General features: G+C 43.6%; 1 protein-coding gene across 1 annotated transcript; it reads right to left on the reverse strand.

The window, feature by feature from the left end:
* Positions 1 to 369: 369 nt before the first annotated feature.
* LOC147228202 (beta-1,3-N-acetylglucosaminyltransferase manic fringe-like) lies at positions 370 to 15121 on the reverse strand. Its single transcript, XM_086156461.1, has 8 exons — positions 14771 to 15121; positions 9787 to 9832; positions 9412 to 9514; positions 5774 to 5927; positions 3374 to 3459; positions 2916 to 3081; positions 1665 to 1750; positions 370 to 803 (listed from the first exon to the last, which is right to left on the reverse strand). Exons 1-8 carry the CDS (start codon positions 14984 to 14986, stop codon positions 752 to 754), a joined length of 909 nt encoding a protein of 302 aa, XP_086012587.1. The 5' UTR covers positions 14987 to 15121; the 3' UTR covers positions 370 to 751.
* Between the last annotated feature and the right edge of the window lie 5554 nt (positions 15122 to 20675).

Below are 20675 nucleotides of genomic sequence, written 5' to 3' on the forward strand. Positions count from 1 at the left end.
AAGTTCCCGAAACGGAGCTTCAAAAGCACTTTGAGGTGTTTCCGCACGGCCGGCGTCCTCTCCGCTTTGTCTTTGAGGGCCATCCGTCGTGGTCGACATCTCGCCAAACGGCTCAGGTGGCCGCCGTCGTCATCTTTCGGACGAAAACGCGCCCTTGAGAAGACGACCAGCGCGCGCCAAACCGCCGATCTGTCAATCAAACGCTACTTTCATCGAATACGTCCATCGTTCCTTTAACGCTACTTGTGTAGCATGCTAGCTATTAGCATGTAGCTGTTAGCGCTACTGCTACTAGTAGCAATAAGGACACCTGAAAATCCCTCGAACCGCAAGATGTTGACGGATCGGAAACAGCTGGACGTGAATACCTTTTTTTTTTTTTTTTTCTTTTCTTTTTTTACTTTCAGGCCTTGGTGAGGAGAGGGAGGGGATGACAAGAAAAATAGATGGATGGAGGAGGAGGAGGAGGAGGAGGAGGGGGAGACGAAGAGTGGAGGCAGGGCAGAAGGTTTGGATAAGCTGTGAGTGGAATGTCTGATGGTCCGCTGACGCTGCAGCCTCAAGGACGCCGGCTCCTTCGCCGCGACACGCAGGAATCGATACCGGCCAATCGCGCGCCTCTGAAAACCCCGGCGGGTTTTCGGACGGGGGTCGGCGCCGCCGTCGCCTATGACGATTCGCTCGGGCTTTTTTTCGAGCGGAGCCGGGCGCCGCCTGCCGGTCTCCTACCGCTGGACTTTTGGTGATAAGTTCAAGGACACCAGCTGGTGAATGGAAACAGCATGCAGTGGACAGTCTTGAACCTGCACACACACACACACACACACACACACACACACGGATGTCAAGCTGAAGAAGTCCCATGTCAGCGTGCGAGCGGGTGTTTACAGAGTTTGGGTGACTTTGCGTCGCCCACCTGCTAGCGGGCGGCGGCGGCGGCGGCGGCGGGGGGTCGCCACGGGCGCGAAGGACACCATGGTTACCAAAAATAGTCCATCAGGATCCTTCGGCGAGGCTTTAAAAGGTGATAATCATAGTAAGATGTCTCCTGGTCAGCAAAAATTGTGGAAATCATGGTTTTCCCAGCTTTTAGTTTCAGCTTGTATGTGTTCAGCTTCCTATAAGGGACCTTTAGCTGTTAGCTGAGCCGCTAACCGCACCGCGCCGCCATATGCTATATTATTATCATAATTATTATTGATGTTTTGTTTGTGTCACAAGCAGGCGTTAGTTTATCCTAGCTTTCCTATTAAAGCCAAAAAAAATCCCCATTAAACTGAAATATAAAAAGGATATTTCATTTTAACTGCTGGGTTTAAAAAAAAAAAAAGGATTATGATTTATTAAACTGTTTTACAGCCGCGGATGAGTTTGGCTAATCGACCCGCCTGTTCACGTCCGGCTGTTGCGGCGACATGCCGAGGGCTTTGGGGCTGAATTGATTTCCGTTGCAGGCCTTCAATAAACAACGGCTTAACGCCGTCTGATAAGTGTGATGTTTCCATGATGGCGTCTGCAGACGTCACGTCATACCAACTCCTGCAACCGCGCCAAACTGGAACGCTTTTGAACACGCGAGCTCCTGAATCGGCAAACGCGGGCGCAAAAAATGAGATTAATGTTCAGAGAGATGGGTTTAATCGGGCGGCTCCTCCTGCACACACCTGGACGGGTCGTCCTCCAGGGAGAAGCCGCCTCTCACGTCGATGACGTTCATCTTGTTCTCCAACATCCCGTAACTCAGGGTGACCTGCAGACAGGAGACACAACGATGGCCCAGGGTATTATTATTATTATTGTTAATATTATTACTATTGTACATGGTACTATTCACTGTCACTATTGTAATTAGTGTCACGATTATTATCATTATTATCATCTATTTGCATTATTGTTTTTATTATCATTATTATAATTATCAGGATTGGTGATGATGATGAGGATGAAGATTTTTATTACTATTATTATTATTATTATTATTATCATCATGATTTGTGATGATGATGATGATGATTATGATTATGATTATTATTATCATTATTATTATTATTGCTCTCCAACATCCTGGACCTCAGTGTGACCTGCAGACAGGAGACACAAAAGTGGGCCAGGGAATTATTATTGTTATTATTATTATTATATTTATCATTATTATTAGTATTATCATTATTATTATTGTTGTTGTTGTTGTTGTTGTTGTTATTATCATCATCATAACTATTGTCATTATTATTATTCATTTTATTGTTACTGTTATTATTATTATTATTATCATGATGATTATCATTATTGTAATCATCATGATTGATTATTATGATTATGATTATTATTATTATTATTATTATTATTATTATTGTTATTCGCATTATTCGCATTATAATTATTATTATTAATAATATTATTATTATCATTATCATTATTGTGATTATCATTATTATGATTCTTATGATTATTATCATTATTATTATTATCCCCAACCTTTTTTGCACGAGGGACCACTTTAAGGCATGCAAATGTTTCCGTTAGAGGCGCAGGGGTTCAAATAATAAAAACCTTCTCACTTCACAGTAAAGAATCTGCACACAAACAATACATTTTAGATCAATCAATCAATCACAATCATTTCATTTCATCCGCTCACCACAAATAATGCATAGCGCGCGTTTTTTTCAAGCGCTAGCTTGTTGCATCTAAATAAATCGTACGTCGGGGGAAGGTGAAGGGGGCGGGGCTTCTGGGGCTCCTCAGCAGGGGGCGGAGCTTAGCCTCGCCATTGACAACCAAGCTCTACTTCCTTTATCCGAGTCACTCTGCCTTTTTGTTTCCCTTTTTAGCGTCGCAAATGGTCGCATTTAAGCTCGCCCGAGGAAGTGTGTGTGTGTGTGTGTGTGTGTGTGTGTGTGTGTGTGTGTCACCTGGTGCTGGATGCTCCTCCGGCTGACGAGTAGAAGGTTCTCCAGGTGGGAGTGGAAGAGTGGGCAGTGGACCAGAGAGAGTCCCAGCCTCTTCTCCACGATGAAGCCCACCGTGCAGTCGTCAGGCAGGCGGATCCGCGCCGACGTCTGCTCGAACTTGGAGCCGCTGCACACACACACACACACACACACACACACACACATAAATATAACACACACTGTTTTATTTTTTAGAAAAAAAACCCTTGCAATTTGTAGTTAATGGACCAAAACCTGCAAAAAAACCCGAGAGCCCTGAAGTAACATCCACTTAAACCAGAGTTACAAGAATTGATCAGCTCTATGGATGTCCCTTGGTGTTCATCACACACACACACACACACACACACACACACACACACACACACACACACACACACACACACACACACACACACACAGGTAGGGGCTTCAAATACCTGGCCCAGGGCGCCATCTTCTCCGCCAGGGGACGACTCAGGCAGAATCCGGCTCCTCCGGTGGCGAACCAGAAGCTCACCTCCCGCTGCAACACACACACACACACACACACACACACACACACACACACACACACACACACACACACACGCATTTGAATAAGCACACACAAATACACGCCGAACCATCGTCCTATTCAGGCAACCATTGAACCAGAAGGGTGGTGGTTTGATCCCCATGTCTGGGAGTGTGTGTGAGTGTGTGTGTGTGTGTGTGTGTGTGTGTATGTGAATGCAATCCGGCGTAAAGTACTTTGGAACAGCTCGGTGTGAAAGCGTTCTACAAGTGGACGCCGTTTCCCGTTTCGCTCTAGTCGCGTCCCGGAAAGTGAAATTCACCGGGAGTCGTATATTTTCCGAGGTGTTCGACCCTGAACGCCTCGTTGCGTTCGCGCCGGATTCCCGAGTGACAGGCGGGGAGACGCCGTCCCCGCGTCCGTCCCGCAAATATCCCCGAGGGTTTGACGGGCGGTGGCGTCGGTGGCGTTTGCAGACGGCGTCTCGGTGTAACTCCTGAAAATTCACGGCCTCTCCCCCCAGCGAGCGTCAGCCGAAGCCTCCGAGCCGCCTGCTTTACGATCCGCGGATGCGGCGGCGATAAACCAACCGCCTCCCCGCCGCCCGAACCTGTGAGACGAGATTTAAAAAAAAAAAAAAAAATCCGCTTCCTGGTTTAAAACCTAGACAGGAAGTGTCCGCTGTGGGGGGCGGGGCTTGTCGAAAAGTTGCGTTCGAATAGCTACATCTTTTTCTTTCGTTCGTCGTTCTTTATTCCGCTTGTCCTGCTTTCAGGGCTGCGGGGGCGGAGCCTATCAGCAGGAGGCGGGGCTAACCCTGGACGTAAAGAGATGCAGCCGGCGCCCCCTGCAGGATTTCCGCCGTTACTGCGCTGCATCGACAAAGCAAATGACTAAATCCCTCTCTTCCCTCCACTTTACTCGTCCTCAGCTCCTCCTCTGTCGCCGCCGCTCGGGATTCCGGCGTTTTTTCACCCCCCCGCCTTTTTTAGCGCCGATACCTGCATTTCTCTTTCAATTCCCCGCTCTCTCTTTTTTACCCCCCCCTCCGTTTAGTTGCTTCCATCCCTCTCCTCTCCTGTCGTCCTCCAGGATGGAGGGACGGGCAGAAGCGAAGGGATGAGACAAACGGACTGCAGATCTATTTTTCAGCCAGAATGGGAGCGATCAGGTGGCGTTTGCAGGAGTGGGCGAGAGAGCTTGACAGTGACAGGGATTGGAGAGAGAGAGAGAGAGAGATGGACGAAATACTGTAAGGCATGTGAACTTGGACACACACACACACACACACAGGTATCGACCCCCCGAGGTTTGACTGCCACCTTGCCCAAGGGAGCCTTTATGTGTGTGTGTGTGTGTGTACTGATAAATCAATATTCCAATGAGACGCTAATCACTCATTGATCCTGTTAAGCCTCAAAATCCTTCCCCTGAGAGCGGGAAACGTTCCCTCTTTGTTGGATGGCAGAGGCTCACTCAAATCTAATGTGTGTGTGTGTGTGTGTGTGTGTGTGTGTGTGTGTGTAAAACACATCACAGAAACACAGCTTGCTAACTGACGGAGGGACGCTAAACGTTGGACAGCGACCTCAAAGCGCCGTTTTCCCACCTCAGGCGGTGAGAGGCACGAGGTGAGCTGAACGTTACACACACACACACACACACACACACACACACACACACACACACAAATAATACACCTGCTAATCCGACCTGGGTCTTTAAGCGAAGAGAAATGGTGAATAAAATGGTGTTATATACGAATATGTCTGTCTTTCACTTGTAAAGTGTCTTTGAGTACCATGAAAAGTCCTATACAAATCTTATATATTATTATTATTATTATTATTATATATGCAGCGGACTCTTGCTACTTCGCTATATTTTTTGTGTAATAAATCTTGCTATTTATCATTCTTTGTCATTTTTTTTTTGCAGGATTTGATTTTTTTTTCCTGATGAAAAAGTCATATTCTAGCCTAAGAAGAAAAAAAAAAACAGTAAAAAGTAAAAGTAAAATTTAACTAAAATTTAAATAAAATACAAACAAACAAAGATACCCACGGCAGATCTCATTGGTTAAGTAGATCCGTACTTTGCCTGCTATTGGCTGATAAAGCATGTACCTCGTGTTGATTGGCTCATGGAAAGAAGCATCTCCTTGCAGGTTGTGCCCAGCATACAACGCCTTGCATTTCATTTTGCATACACATATATGTAAACATATCGTGTATGTATTTACATATATGTATAAATATATGTGTATTTTTGCCGTAGGCTGTCGGTGGAAGGCGGCTGAGTGTCTGAAAGTCGGACGCCGTACCGTCTTGTTGCCGTCCAGCAGCTCGTGAGCGGTGATTGGCCGGTCCAGGCTGGGCCGCCCCACGTAGATGTCGGCGTCCGGGGGAAACTTGGACAGCAGCGACAGGAGCGCGTCCAGGTTCAGGTAGTTGTCGTCGTCCACGTGGCAAAACCACCTGGGGAGAGAGGAGAGGCGCGTCAACGTGTTTTTGGTTCATTCATTCATTCATCGGTTGTCGGTAACGCTCGGGGACGGACAGCCGTCATTGGACGAGAGGCGGCGTTCATCGCGGGTCCATCTCAGGACCTCATGGAGAGATTTACAAAAACATTCACTCATTCATTCATGACAAAAATAGGCGTAAAACATTCACTCATTCATTTGTTATCATTCAGCCACACAACATTCAGTCACGTTATATTAGATGAAAAAAATTAACTCATTCATTCATGTCATTTATATAGATGTAAAACATCCACTCATTCATTCACATGCAATATACTCATATAACATTCACTCATTCATTCATGTCATATACATGTGTAAAATTCATTCATTCACTCATTCATGTCATGTACATGGAAAAATTCACTCATTCAATTATTTCATTTATATAGATATAAAACATTCACTTATTCATTTACATGCCATATAACATTCACTCATTCATTCAAGTCATTTATATAGATGTAAAAAATCACTCATTCATTTATGTCATATATATGTAAAACATTCACTCATTCATTCACATACCATTTTCCCATATAATATTAACTCATTCATTCATGTCATTTATATAGATGTAAAATATCCACTCATTCATTTACATGCAATACACGCATATAACATTCACTCATTCATTCATGTCATATACATGTGAAAAATTCACTCATTCAACCATTTCATTTATATAGATGTAAAAAAAATCACTCATTCATTCATGTGCCATTTTCCCATATAATATTCACTCATTCATTCATGTCATTTACATAGATATAAAAAAATTCACTCATTCATGACATATATAGATTTAAAGCATTCACTTATTCATTCATGTCATTAATTTTGATGTACAAAATCACTCATTCATTCACGTGCCATTTTCTCATGTAATACTCGCTCGTTCATTCACCTCATATATAGACGTAAAAAATTCATGTCATTGATATTGATGTAAACAATTTACTCATTCATTCACATGCAATATACTCATATAGCATTCACTCATTCATTCATGTCATACATAGATGTAAAACATTCACTTCTTCATTTATGTCATTCACATAGATTTAAAAAAATCACTCATTCTTACATATATAGGTGTAAAGCATTCACTTATTAACTGATGTTATTAATTTTGATGTAAAAAATTCACTCATTCATTCAGGTGCCATTGTCTTGTATGATACTCACTCTATCATTCACGTCATCTATAGACGTGAAAAAATTCATGTCATTTATATAGATGTAAACAATTCACTCATTCATTTTTGTCAAATAGACATAAAAAAATCTACTCATTTATTGAAATTATATCCAGCCATTCATTCAATCACCATATAGACGTAGAGCCGTTCACCCTCTCACTCACGCGCAATAGAGACAAACGATTCACTGTCATAGAAACATTAAAAAAAAATTAATTCACTCATTCACACGTCATAGAGAAACAACCATTCACCCTTTCACCCTGTGCTTTTCCAAAGCTAGCTAGCTTAAGTGCTAGCTGGGACAGAGAGGCGCAAACATAAAAACAGACCTCCTTATTTACGCAAAGAAGATGTACGTCTTGGTTTTGGCGCCCCCTGCTGGCCGGGTTCCTTAGAAAAACACCCTCACGTCGCCGCCGTAATGGCAGCGCGACAAAAACGACGAGCGCAGGAAGTGGGGGCGCCTCCTCCTCCTCCTCCTCCTCGATTTGGCTCCTTCATCCTCGCCCACCAGACGGCGGCCGCCACGGTTGCACGACAAACACAAGCTGCTTCGGGCTTGTATTCGCACAAATCAAAACTACAACCCAGACGTCGACACGCCGTCTGACGAATTACCCAGAGCGCCGACGCAGAAACGGATCCGGGGGTCGCAGACGCTACTCGAGGGCCGAGAAGGAGGAGAAGGAGGACCCTTATTTTAATGAGCCTCGCATTCACGGCTGACATTGAACTGCCAGATTCTTGGGATCTCCTGACGAGAGATTCCCACAGGGAGCAAGAAATCTCCACGTTTTCCAATTTCCTCCTGCAGTCCGACCAAATCCAGGATTTGGAAACTAACGTGTCAGATCGGACGCCTTAGGAACCCTTTCTCCTCATTTCTTGACAACCCTGAAAGCATAGGAGAACACGAACTCCTCTTCCATCCAGGTTGGGTTTAGATGTACCGTGTTTTGCGGACTATAAGGCGCACCTGATTATAAGGCGCACCTGAAGTTAACGTGAGGTTGGAACAAGGTTGTATTCCAGCACGACATCATGAGTTATCTAACGTTGCAACCCGTATTCAACCGAAGACCGACTTTAATACGACGTCCCCGTGTCAGGTGGGAACAATCAATCAAGCGGAGCGGCTTCGTCGCTTACCGAAGTCGCACTAAAACATTTTGACAGATGTTTGAGCGCAGCCGGCCACATAAAATTGGTTCAAGGTCAGTCAGCGCAAGAACTCATACATAAGGCGTGCGGACGATTTTTGAGAGGCATTTTAAGTGCGCCTTATAGCGCGAAAAATATGCTATATTGTTCCAAGTTGGTTAAAAAATGACAAGCTAAGAGTTTTAACGTGTCGGTTTGAGAACGTGAGTATGTGATCCTCTATATTGTGATTGGATGGGGGGGTGTTGAGACGCATTTTGTAATAAACTGCTGCATTTTGTAATAAACTGCACCAACGCATTTTTTTTATAAATTTTGCCGCATTATGTAATAAGTTATTACATATTGAGAAGATTATTACAACTCAACTTGCAACTTTTTTATTCTCTAGGAAATGTATTAACATGGTTCATTATGTAATAACAATTCTAAAGCATAGTTTATTTGTTTGTTAATTGTATTTTATTTTACTTTAAAGTATTTGTAAAAGCTAGAGCTATTATTAGTATCACTGTATTAGCCTAGTAGCAGTACTTTGCAATTACTATCAGTACACTATTCAAAGGTTGCATTAACAGAGAATATTCTATAAATTCGATGTAATTACATTTCCTAGAGAATAAAAAAGTTGCAAGTGCATTTTGTAATAATCTTCTCAAAATGTAATAACTTATTACATAACGCGGCAAAATTTATTACAAAATGCGTTGGGGCAGTTTATTACAAAATGCAGCAGTTTTACTACAAAATGTGGCTTTATTACAAAATGAAATGAAAAAGTTGTTACATTTCGGAGGTTTATTACAAAATGCACTGTTATTACAAAATGCGGCTCAACAGGGGGTGAATGATTGTCTCTCTGATTGGTCCAGGCTAAATCCCGCCTCTCAGCTTGGATAGGCTCCGCCCCCTAGTGAATTACTGATCACCCTCAATTGTTTCTCCTCAAACAGCGCCCCCTACTGGCAGCACTGGGGATTTATTTTTTTTTTGCCAAAAATACAAGTTTCTCCGAAGTGAGACCCTCCAGCCGCCGACGGGCCACGGGCTGACGGCGGCGGCGCTCACCTCCGGTCCGACGCCATGAAGCCGTCGTACTCGGCCGACATCTTGCAGGACAGAGCCTCCTGGCTGTGGTCCGACTGGCACGCCGTCACCACCATGTTGTAACCTGGACGCAGAGGCGTGGAGGGGAAAACAGAGAGCGGAGGGGTGGAGCTGGGAAACGCCGTCAGAGCTGACGGCGGCTTCCGCGTCACACCGGCTTTAATTTTTAATGGGAAAACCTCTGACGTCAATCATCGAACGCGTCGAAGGGGGATGAAAATTTCATGAGATCTCCTAAACGGCGCCGGCGAGACGTTCGCCGCCGGGAAATCCACCGGGCCGTCCGGCCGTCCGGGCGGCAAGGACGACGGGGAGCTGTGGGATCTGGTTCCTCACCTTCTGAAGTCAGGGCTTCATCCTGCGTGTCCGTGAAAATGAAGGTCTGGAAGGAGAGAAAGACGGAGAATCAACTGAAAACACACAAACTCTGCTGACACACACACACACACACACACACACATCAATAGTATTTTGAATAGACTTAATTCAATGTGACCAAAACAAGGTCCCCCACTTTGAGTTTACACACAGTGAGGTTTTAATTGCAGAAACACGAGCACATACACGCACGCATGCACACACACACACACACACACACACACACACACACACACACACACACACACACACACACACACAGTTTGCCATCCCTTTGTGCTCAGTTAAGATAGTGGGAGCAGGTGCAACACTGCCCTCTAGCGGTCACAACGTGTAACACTTTTTAATTATGGGTGGTGCTGAAGACGTTTTAATGCATTTTTAAAACGGTTTTCTTGCTGAAATGCGAATTTCAGGGGTGCACAAAGATAAATGAGGGTTTAAAAATAAAAAATAAAAAAACATGACCAAACTATTGACTTTTAAGATGAAAACCTTTTTAAAAATGTGACCATTTCTTTTTGTTGATTAATTTCTATGGAGTTTTTCCTTCCCATTTGTGTTCGTCAGATAAATACCCTCTTGACTTTTCGACAAACGGAGAACAGCACGGGAGGTAATTATGCATCCTCACCTCCGTGCATGAAATAACCAGCCGGTGACCTGAGCTTGGGTTTGCTTTCTGCAGCTCTGATCTGACCAGGCATAACTTAGACGTCTGCTCAGCTCTTAGGATCGCGAACGCGGGTCTGAATGCCGCTAGGAACGTTGCTACGCCTCCATAGGACGTGGTTGAGAGGCTGAACGGTTGGAGTTGGAGGCTGAACACTTCTATATGGCGTGTGAATGGTTTTATATCTCCGCGTTTGGTCTTGCGATGGACCCCTCCTCTCGCCCAATGACAGCTTGGATAGGATAGGCTCCGCCCCCTTGCAGGGCGAGCATTGATTATGAATGAGTGAATATTTTCCCGAACCGGCGGACGCTCTCAGATCTGCAAAACATCGATCATCGATGGATTCCAACACTCTCCCTGGTTTATCCCTCCCGTCCGCGTATGTGTGTGTGTGTGTGTGTGAGTGTGTGTCGGGTAATGAGACACCTGGATCAATCCCCGCCCCCGCCGTCCTCTCGACACCTCCCCTCCGACTGCCCCCATTAAACCCTGTGAGAAACAGCCGCCATCACACTCCGTTTCCCCTCCTCGGCTCGTAACTCAGGCCCAACTACCCGCCGATGAAGGCGTGTGTGTGTCGGGGCTTGTAAACACACTCACGCCGGACGGTTTTCACCGTCACGGACCGAAAGTCCGAGGGAAATCCTGCCGAACGCCGGTCATCTCGGTCGTCCACTGCAAGATGGTTGATTTGAGCAGGTCTCGGGCTTAAACCATAACACACACACACAAATCGAAAATAACACGTCTTTAAATAGTGACGCTTTAAGGCAGGGGTGTCAAACATACGGCCCACAAGGGGATTCAACCAGGCCCGCAGGATAATTTGAAAGTGAAAAAATGCTTAAAAGACAAGGATTTATTTTTTTTAATTAAGTGCAATTCGAGAACTTTCCACTAGGGGGCGCACTATTTTGGTCAGAGTAGACGACAATCCTCATCACTGAGACGGACCAATCAGCAGACGTTATAAATGCACCACCTGTTGCTTGTTATGACGTTGTTTCTACCCTGTTCTCTGCCTCCCCGCTACGCCCTCATTAGCCAAAATGTCGTCATCAAAACGGAGAAAAGTAGTTAAAGAGTGTAGAATTTTCAAGAAAAATTGACTACGTCAACCTTTGTGCTTAGCGTGTTTGCAACAAGCTTCGGTATTTAAGGAATATAATATACGGCGCCGCTACGAGAACTCATCAGAGTGAAAAATATGACAGCTTGTAAAGACAACTGAGAAGAGTTAAGATCGACGAATTGCTGAGGAAACAGCGTCCACTTTCACCCAGAGCTGAGAAATCAGTGAAGCAGCGGTAAAAGCCAGCGAGCTAATTGCTAGTGAATATGTGCAATTTAAAGTTAAGTCACCAGCTTCACTACAAACTAGTATGATGGAATTCTACTGTTCATGCAACTCCATGCATTTTCAGTATGTATTGTATGTGTTTGCATGTTTCATGTATGACGTTTACACATTTACAGGTAAATACTTTCTTCTTTACGCATTTAATAGCACCCTTTTTAGTTTGTAGGGTGTAGGCAGGGATTCAATTTAGATTTTATATGCACATATGTAAATGGTTTAAAAATCCCTTTCTTTATAACTCTCATTTAATCTTAAAGTGCATTACAATATTTTTCAATACCAATTACTTGTTAAAGTTTTGTGCCTTTGTACGATCAGTGGGATCACATGATCACATGATTGCAATGCAAACACGTGAATGATTGAAGAAAATTGCACTTTTGTCTAAGGAAATATGAGGAGTTTCATAAAATGTTTTGTAAAAGGATTGGTCATTAAATTCCAAGATTTTCTAATGTTCTTGTACTACTTTACACCACAAAAGAGGAAAGACATGATATTTTGGTTATTTATTGTTGAATATGCTATTATTTTAATGGTCCGGCCCACTTGACATCTACCTAGGCCGTATGTGGCCGCCATGAGAAATGAGTTTGACACCCCTGCTTTAAGGTAAACAGACTAAGCTGAGAATTTAAACCGGCAAAACTAGTCTTTAGATGTGAGCAGATGCACAGGTGGTTAAAGACTGGACGTATCGGTGATAACGACGGCTGCTTTTGTTGTATTTATTTTTTATCCGTGGTTTATATTCCTGCCGTGCGTTGTTTTGTTCCCGGGTCGGCCTCTGCAATCCGCTGCAGCTTCCTCTTCTGCACCCGCTTCCGTTTCGGTATTGTTCGCCGGGGTCGCGACGTGGCGGCCGCTTCCTGTCTGCGCCGACGGCCCCGCCCCTCTCCGCGTGTCACTTCCTGTACAGCGAACCCTCCTCTACGTGCGCTCTCGTCGCTTCATGCATGTCAGATTCACGTCGAGAAGTGAAATTTGTGAAATGTGAATTTCCTCTTTTCTATGGCGGGAGGGAGGCGGACTCTTCCTCTCTGTGTTTTTGTCTCCGTCCAGAAAGAGGAAGTGAGCTGGCCTCCTCGGGACGCCGGGGTCAAAATTAAATTTGGTGGTGTGTGTGTGTGTGTGTGTGTGTGTGAAACGTCAACTGGTGTGTGTAGAAGATATCAATCCCCGTGTCCTGTGCAGGTTCTGTAGAGGTTCACATGAAGAGAAACGCCGCCGCACGTTTGGAAAGTAAAACAGCCGAGTCTTTCTGAGAAATGCAATCTCGGTTACCATGGTTACCGCCCCCCCTCCCCCCCCACCTTGGTTTCAAACGATCCCAATCGAACGTGTACGTGTTTTAGACGTGTTTTGGACGTTAAGTTTTCTAGATTCCATCGGTTTTAACACTTAAATGAAAGGTGAGACATTATTATTATTTGAGAAGAAACCCTTCTGAAATGGCTTCGGTTGCTTTATATTATTACCATCATTGTTATTGTGATCACTGTCGCTATTGCCATTATCATCATTATTATTATTATTATTAATAGTAGCAGTTTTTCAACCGCTTTGTCACTTTTATTGTTTTTATTTTCCCTGTTTCTGTCGGCTCTGTATTTTGTGTATGTGTCAATGTCTGCGCAGAGTCCTTGAGTGTTAATAATGCACCTTATGAAATGCTCTTATTATTTATTAACGTTAGTATTCATTTTAGTATTAATATTACTACTAATATTAGTAGTAATATTAATTCATCTGTATTAATAATTTATTATTATTATATCATTAGTAGTAGTAGTAGCTGCAACAGAAGAAGTACTATTGCTGCCGCTGTTGCTATTTTATTAGTAGTTGTAGTCATAGTAAGTGTTATTATAATTGTTAATGATATTATAAATAATTTCTGTAGTTGTATTGTTGTCGATACGGTTAACATAAAAATGTTGTTGCAAATATTATTTCAATAGCATTAATATTTATTTAATTATATGATCATAAAATTATCATAAAATATTGATATAGTTAACATAATTTAATTTGCAGTGAAAATAATGATAAAAAAACACCTTGCTCGACACACAAGGACAACGTACGCACATATACATAAACACAAAAGACCGTTTTCAAAGAAAAAAAAAAGAATAAAAACGATGAAAGTAACAAAGTCAGAGTTAGACAAGAAGTGACCGGGCAGTTGGCAACAAATGGAAAATGTGTTTTAAGTTGTGATTTAAAGTGGGAAAATGAATGAGTAACAGTATTAGTATCAGTAATATTGTTGCCTTTATTATTATTATTGATAATATTGTTGCTATTATTTTTACTATCGTCATTATTTGTAATAATACTAGTGGTAGGTCAAGTCGGAGTAGTAGGCTAGCAGCAATGTCATAATTGTAGATAATATTATCATTACTTTGAGTTGTAGTAGAAGTAATAGTAGTAGTATTGTTGATATAATTGTTTATTTGTATTTTTGTTCTTGTTGTTGCTTCTTTATAATCATTACAGTTATCTAGAGGAAGACCAAAGAGAAGATTGTTGATAATATTATCATTATTTTGAGTGGTAGCAGAAGTAATAGAAGTAGTATGGTTGTTATTTTTTTGTTACTTCTTTATTATAATCATTACTTTTAGATTATTCTTTCACACTTCAAAGTATATTTATTTTATTTTTTTTTTTTTGCAAGTATTTTCCTCTTGCCTTGTTTGTCTTCCCAATTTCCCAAGCAAGGGACCATTAAGTACATCTCATCATCATCATTAATATTACTATTATTAGTTATTTTTATTATTTTAATTATCCCAACTGAACGCTGATACTATTTGTGATACCATCGCTGAAGTACTTAAAGTTCGAGACCGGAAGTCCGTGTGAATTGACGGCTCCGCACCGGAAACGGCACTCACGTGCGTCTTGGTCCTCGCGACCCACGTCCGCAGCAGCAGCGCGAGGCGCGTGCGATGGAACCTTCCGGTGGTCTTCACGGCGATGTATACGTCATCCGCCGCGAGCGCAAGGGCCACTGGCCCGGGCCCCGCGCGCGCCCCACGTAACCGGAAGTCCACGTAAAGGAGGAGGAGGAGGACGGTGGACACCAGGAAGGGCAACCAGCGGCGGTCCATGGAGGAGGAGGAGGAGGTCAGAGGAGCTCCATCCCAACGAGGAGGAGGAGAAGAAGAAGAAGAAGAGAAGAAGAAGAAGAAGAAGAAGAGGAGAAGAAGACGAGAAGGACCTGCGCGCTCCTCAGAGCCGCGTTGGGACTGACGAGCATCGCTTCCTCCGCGGGGAGCCGGAGCGCCGCTCGCAGCCGCTTCCGGTCGCCTTTTCAAAATAAAACACCAGCGGTGGTTTATTTTGAAACCTTTTCCAAAGGCGTGCTTTTAAAAAGGAGGTACTACCATTTTTAGTACTTGAGTAATCTAGTACTCGACTCAGAGTACTCGAGTACTCTGAACTGCTTCCAGCTGCCTTTTCAAAAGAAAGCAGTGGCAGGTGTTTTGTTTTGAAAAGCGTAAGTACTCGAGTACTCGATTACTCCCTTTTTACTACTTGAGTACTCAACTCAGAGTACTCGGGTACTCTGTACTCAAGTAGTAAAAAGGGAGTAATCGAGTACTCAAGTATTTGCGCTGTGAAAAACAAAACACCTGCCAGTGCTTTATTTTGAAAAGGAAGTTGGAAGTAGCTCAGAGTACTCGAGTACTCTGAGTCGAGTACTCAAGTAGTAAAAAGGGGGTAATCGAGTACTCTGAGCTGCTTCCAGACGCCTTTTCAAAAGAAAGCACCTGAGACCCAGTACCTTGACCTGACACTGATTCCAGACCTGACCCTGGACCCAGATCTGACTCAGGACTCAGAGCCTAGACCTGACCTGGGACCAGGGACCCAGACCGAGATCCTAGACCAGAAGGGGGACCAGGGACCCAGGATTCAGACCCAGAGCTAGATCTGGCCCGAGACCTCGGCTTACATCCCAGACTCAGGACAAGGACCAGGACCTGGACCTGAGACCCAGGAGCTGGACCTGACCCTGGACCCATGTGGGTCCCCTTGTGTATCGGATCCACATTTGGCCATGGTCTCCCCCTTCGATCGATTGATCGATGGATCGATGGAATCGGCGGCCATCCTCCCTCTGGCTCACTGGCGCCATCTAGTGTCTTAACAGAGGAGCTGCGCCTGCGGGCCAGGTTTATGTTTAAAATCTCATAATTGGACCACATAAAAATCCCATTTAATGAAAAAATTATTTTGGGAACTTAACTCCATGCGAGTCCAATTTACAAAAAAAAATTGGAAATGTAATCCTCCATTTTGAAAGTGAGGAGAGGAAAAAAATAAACAGATGGCTGCTAACGCTAGCTTGCTGTCACTGTATTCTGCCGCCGAGGAGTCGCAAGAAGAATCCCTGGCACCCCGAGCGCCCCCTACCATGAGGCAGGAGAACTGCGTGCCTCTCCTAGCCACTTCAAAGGCGTTTTATGATCGCTTAGCACAAGAAGCTAGTAACACACAGGCAGTTGTTGACAAATGTAGTTCATGTAGCAAAAGTGTTTAAAGATTTTAATGGCGTCAGCAGTACATTCTTAGTGCAGAGCACGCCAGCAGTCAGCCATCATTACGCAGTCTACGTTGAGGCACCACAGTTGGCAGCCTCACCACACATCTCTTGTTAGTATTTGAACAGTAAATGTGAAAATCCAGCCATTTTGAATTAAAAAAAAATATAAAAACTGGTGAAGTCAAATTAAAAATACCCTTATAGTACTATCACTGATAAATATAATCATTTAATTCCTTTTTTCAGTTGATTTTTGTTTTTGGCAAGTGAGGCACAGCCTCTCCTGCCTCCCCTGACTGCACCTCGCCGGTTCCCCTCCAACCTTGTCGCCCCCTTTGTTTATTTGTCCGTTCTCAGCGTTCTCACCTTTCAATCCTCCCTCCATCTCTTCCTCATTTACCAGCTGTTCTCCGCCGCAGACGCCCTCCACCGCCTCCTGGCGTGGACCGGCTCTGCTCTGCCCGCCGTCGGTCCCGCAGGTAAACCGGAGACGCCTAAGGGCTCACCTCGATGGAAAGGGGGCCTCGGGGGGCGTTGCTTTACGGACTAGCAAAAAAGGGGCGTCTAAAACAAAAACATACACAACAAAGCGGCAAAAACGCTGCGGAACAAAGACCCAGAGGAACCTCTTTCAGCTCTTTGTCTGCACACACACACATCAAGGAGGCCTGAAGGGAGGAGGAGGAGGAAGATGGTGCAGATCCCACCAAAGAGGTCTTACTGGCCGTTTTGGCCCCTTGTGTTAACTGGACCGTCAGCAATCCTGCTGCAGACAACATGGTAAGCAAATCACTGCTAATTTTATTATCTGTGTAATTTCGTGCAATTAATGGTTGTATTTGTGTTTTTTTTAAAGTCCAGCTCCTGGAAAGTATTTTTTAATGCTGTCGTTTAGTTGTGTGGAATCATAAGAATGAAGTTCTGCGTCTATCAGAATCGAGCGCAATAAGGGAATGGCGACATCTAGTGGCCGTTTGGTGTAATTACAACAGGAGTTTTGAGTTCTTGGGGGGCTCACTAGAGAAGTTTTCGATGACTTTTGGGGGTTTTGATAACCCATCAGTGGAAGCAGAGATTTGTAGGGATGAATAGAACCCTCTCTTCAGTGCTTAAAAGAAAAAAAATGTAAATTCAAGAAAGGATTTAGCTGTTTTTTTGTACCACTGCCACTTTGCACTGAGACAACCATCATGCCACTATTGTCCATATGCCATTATGGTACTACCTACACAAAAAAAAACAAAAAAAAACTGCTGCTACTCCTCCATGCTGTTAAATATCAGGCTATTTGCATGCACATCACAGTTTGCTCACTGTTTAATGCTACAGTGCCCCTTCACTGCTAGTTTGTACTTGACTACTGCTATTATACTGTTTATTTCATGACCCGTGAAATTTATCTTCAAATCTAATTTCTGTTTACTTTAAAATGACACAGTATTATGAAGAAATATCACAAGTATTTTAATATCTAAACTGATTTTTTTCTTTTTCAACTCAAAATTGTCTGGGAGCCATAAGCCGTCACCAGAAGACCCGTATATGGCTTGTGAGCCATAGCTTCCCGACCGCTGATGTAGGCGCTCTACCGCAATGGAACGGGAATAAATAGGTTGATCCAGATATTAAACGGGTGTTGGACGGGCTGGAAAGTGGCGGTTTTCGGCCACCTAAGGGCCAGATGAGAAGTAGCTCCCTGTGGCTTTGGAAGATATGGACTGACTATGCTCACCTCCCTGTGACTTGTATGCTCTCAACCTCTGCGATAGCACGGTGTTTGTTTGAAGATTATGTGCTGGTACGTGGCGTTCCCGAAGTGATCCACGGTGATCGGGGCCAAAGCCAAGTTGCTGCCCTCGGGGGATTCGGGGTCTGTTCAGGTTTCGGACACCGGTGAGCCACAACAGACCGATTCTCGTGCTGAGAGGACTAAAGTTCAACGGAAGGACTTTATCATATTTTACATTACATTACATTCCAGTTATTTGGCAGATGCTTTTATCCAAAGCAACTTACAAGAAGTGCAATTCAGTCACCGAAGATCTGATGTAATAGAAGTCGGAAGTCAGAAGTGACCGCTCAACCAAATAGCCATCTCAGAACCATATAAATACAAACATTCATTTCATCCTTTTTTGATTGCGATTAGTAGGCTAGCGCTTGGTGAAGAGGTATGTTTTCAGCTGGCGGCGACCCTGCTGTTTTGACGTTTTTCAGGAGTTCGTTCCACCACTGAGGAGCCGAGGCAGAGAAGAGCCGAGACCGGTTCGATCGGTACCCAAGGGCTCGGAGTGACTTGGTGGACGGTCGCCCAGAGGTGGCAGATCGGAGGGGACGAGTAGGGACATGTAGCTTAACCATATCCTGGAGATAAGACAGTGAATGTCTCATTCACCGCCCGGTAGGCGAACACCAGGGTCTTGAACTTGATGCGGGCGGCTACCGGGAGCCGGTTGAAGGGACATAAGATGGGGAGTTGTGTGAGAGAATTTAGGTCGGCTGAACACCAGGCGGGCTGCCGCTTTCTGAAGAAGCTCCAGAGGCCTGATGGTCACCGCTGGGGCACCGGCAAGGAGGGAGTTGGGGTTGTCCAGACAAGAGATGACTAGAGTCTGGACGAGTATCTGTGCTATATACACTGCTCAAAAAAATAAAGGGAACACTTAAAAAACACATCCTAGATCTAAATGAATGAAATATTCTTATGAAATACTTTGCTCTTTACACAGTTGAATGTGCTGACAACAAAATCACACAAAAATGATCAATGGAAATCAATTGTATCAACCCATGGAGGTCTGGATTAGGAATCACACTCAAAATTAAAGTGTAAAAACAAACTCCAGGCTGATCCAACTTTGATGTAATGTCCTTAAAACAAGTCAAAATGAATCTGTGTTGCTTCCTGAGTGGACACTATGATTTCACACAAGTGTGATTGACTTGGTGTTACATTGTGTTGTTCAAGTGTTCCCTTTATTTTTTTGAGCAGTATATTTGTTGTATTTAGTTTGTGTAAAAGGGAACCGATGTGATTTCTTCTTGTTATTTTCTAGCATGTTGGGCTTCTTTTTGGTGGGGAACTGGATATATATGTTTTTTTTTTTCTGCACTGCCATTTTTAATGTGTCGAAACAGGGATTTCTTGTTGAAATCTTCTCGTCTTGACAACTGGACTTGACATTTCACCGCTCATCCAAGAGGCTTCTTCAGTTCCGATGACCAGCAGGGAGTTTCCGAATAGAACTCCCAGGGTTTTTTTGGAGGGTCCAAATTACGGCGGCTTGTCGTGTAAATGGTTGTTATGCTAATGGGGTGTCGTTCGTTGGCACTAAAGAGCAATTTAGTGGGATTACCTGGATTGGAATGTGAAAAGATAAAGCTAAACAAAACAGTGAAACCTGTAGGTTCTGGTGGGTCTTTGGTTGTTTCCAGGCTGCAGAAGGTTCTGGTCTGTGATGGTTTTCCCATAAAGGGACATTGCTTTCTTCAATTGACTTGTCCATCAGGGGTTTGGTCTCTCCGATGTTCACGTTTCTTTATGGAGGAGGAAGTTATAGAACATATCTTTCTGGACTTGTTGTAATAAGTTGTATCCACAAAAGATGCTTATGTTGAAGCAGAGAGTGGAAGTGTGGTCAGGGTTGCTGGGTAATGATGGTGTGAAGATGGGAGAAAAATAAAGACGGGAATGTTACCCGAGAGAAACTCTGCGTTTGTTATTTTGTAGTCGAACGCAATAAAGCCGACGTTCGTAAACCTTGGGTTACACAATCAACCCTGCATTCATGGAAGTAATAAAAAAATGGGGATGAAAAGCTTAAATGTGCAGGAAATCCATGAATACAGAAAAATGTATTTCAATTTTCTACAAACATAAAACTTGCCATCCAAGACACGCATACAGCATTTTTATGGATTAGAAAAATGAAAATAGAAAAGTCTTTAATAATAAAAAAAAAATTCTTAATAGAAGAAAACATATCATTAAAAGATACCGATTTGTTTGCTTACTAATATTTTTGTACATATTTACAATTTTTTATACATATATGCTGGTGTGTGTGTGTGTGTGAATACACTTATGTTAAGAGGACAGTGTCAATCTCAGGCTCACTGAGTCTAGGAGTCTAAAAGCCACCTAACTGGAAAAATATACAAATATATTAATCAAATCCTCTTTACTGACTCCAGTTTTTGGAGTCAGTAAAGACAATGAAGTTTTCTGTCACCCAGAATTTGTTTTATCC

Source organism: Fistularia commersonii, chromosome 12 (assembly GCF_037954325.1).
Source record: "Fistularia commersonii isolate RoL2024-O1a breed Wild chromosome 12, RoL_Fcom_v1.0, whole genome shotgun sequence".
In the NCBI taxonomy this organism is placed as follows: Eukaryota; Metazoa; Chordata; class Actinopteri; order Syngnathiformes; family Fistulariidae; genus Fistularia; species Fistularia commersonii.

What these genes read in the sequence shown, in the direction of transcription:
- LOC147228202 (XM_086156461.1), bottom strand. Translation starts at nt 14,986, where the DNA reads ATGGACCGCCGCTGGTTGCCCTTCCTGGTGTCCACCGTCCTCCTCCTC. An exon ending in TGCTGGACGGCAACAAGACG is followed by an intron (nt 3,460 to 5,773) that starts GTACGGCGTCCG and finishes TGTGTGTTGCAG; the next exon opens with CGGGAGGTGAGCTTCTGGTT. An exon ending in GGAGGAGCATCCAGCACCAG is followed by an intron (nt 1,751 to 2,915) that starts GTGACACACACA and finishes TCCTGTCTGCAG; the next exon opens with GTCACCCTGAGTTACGGGAT.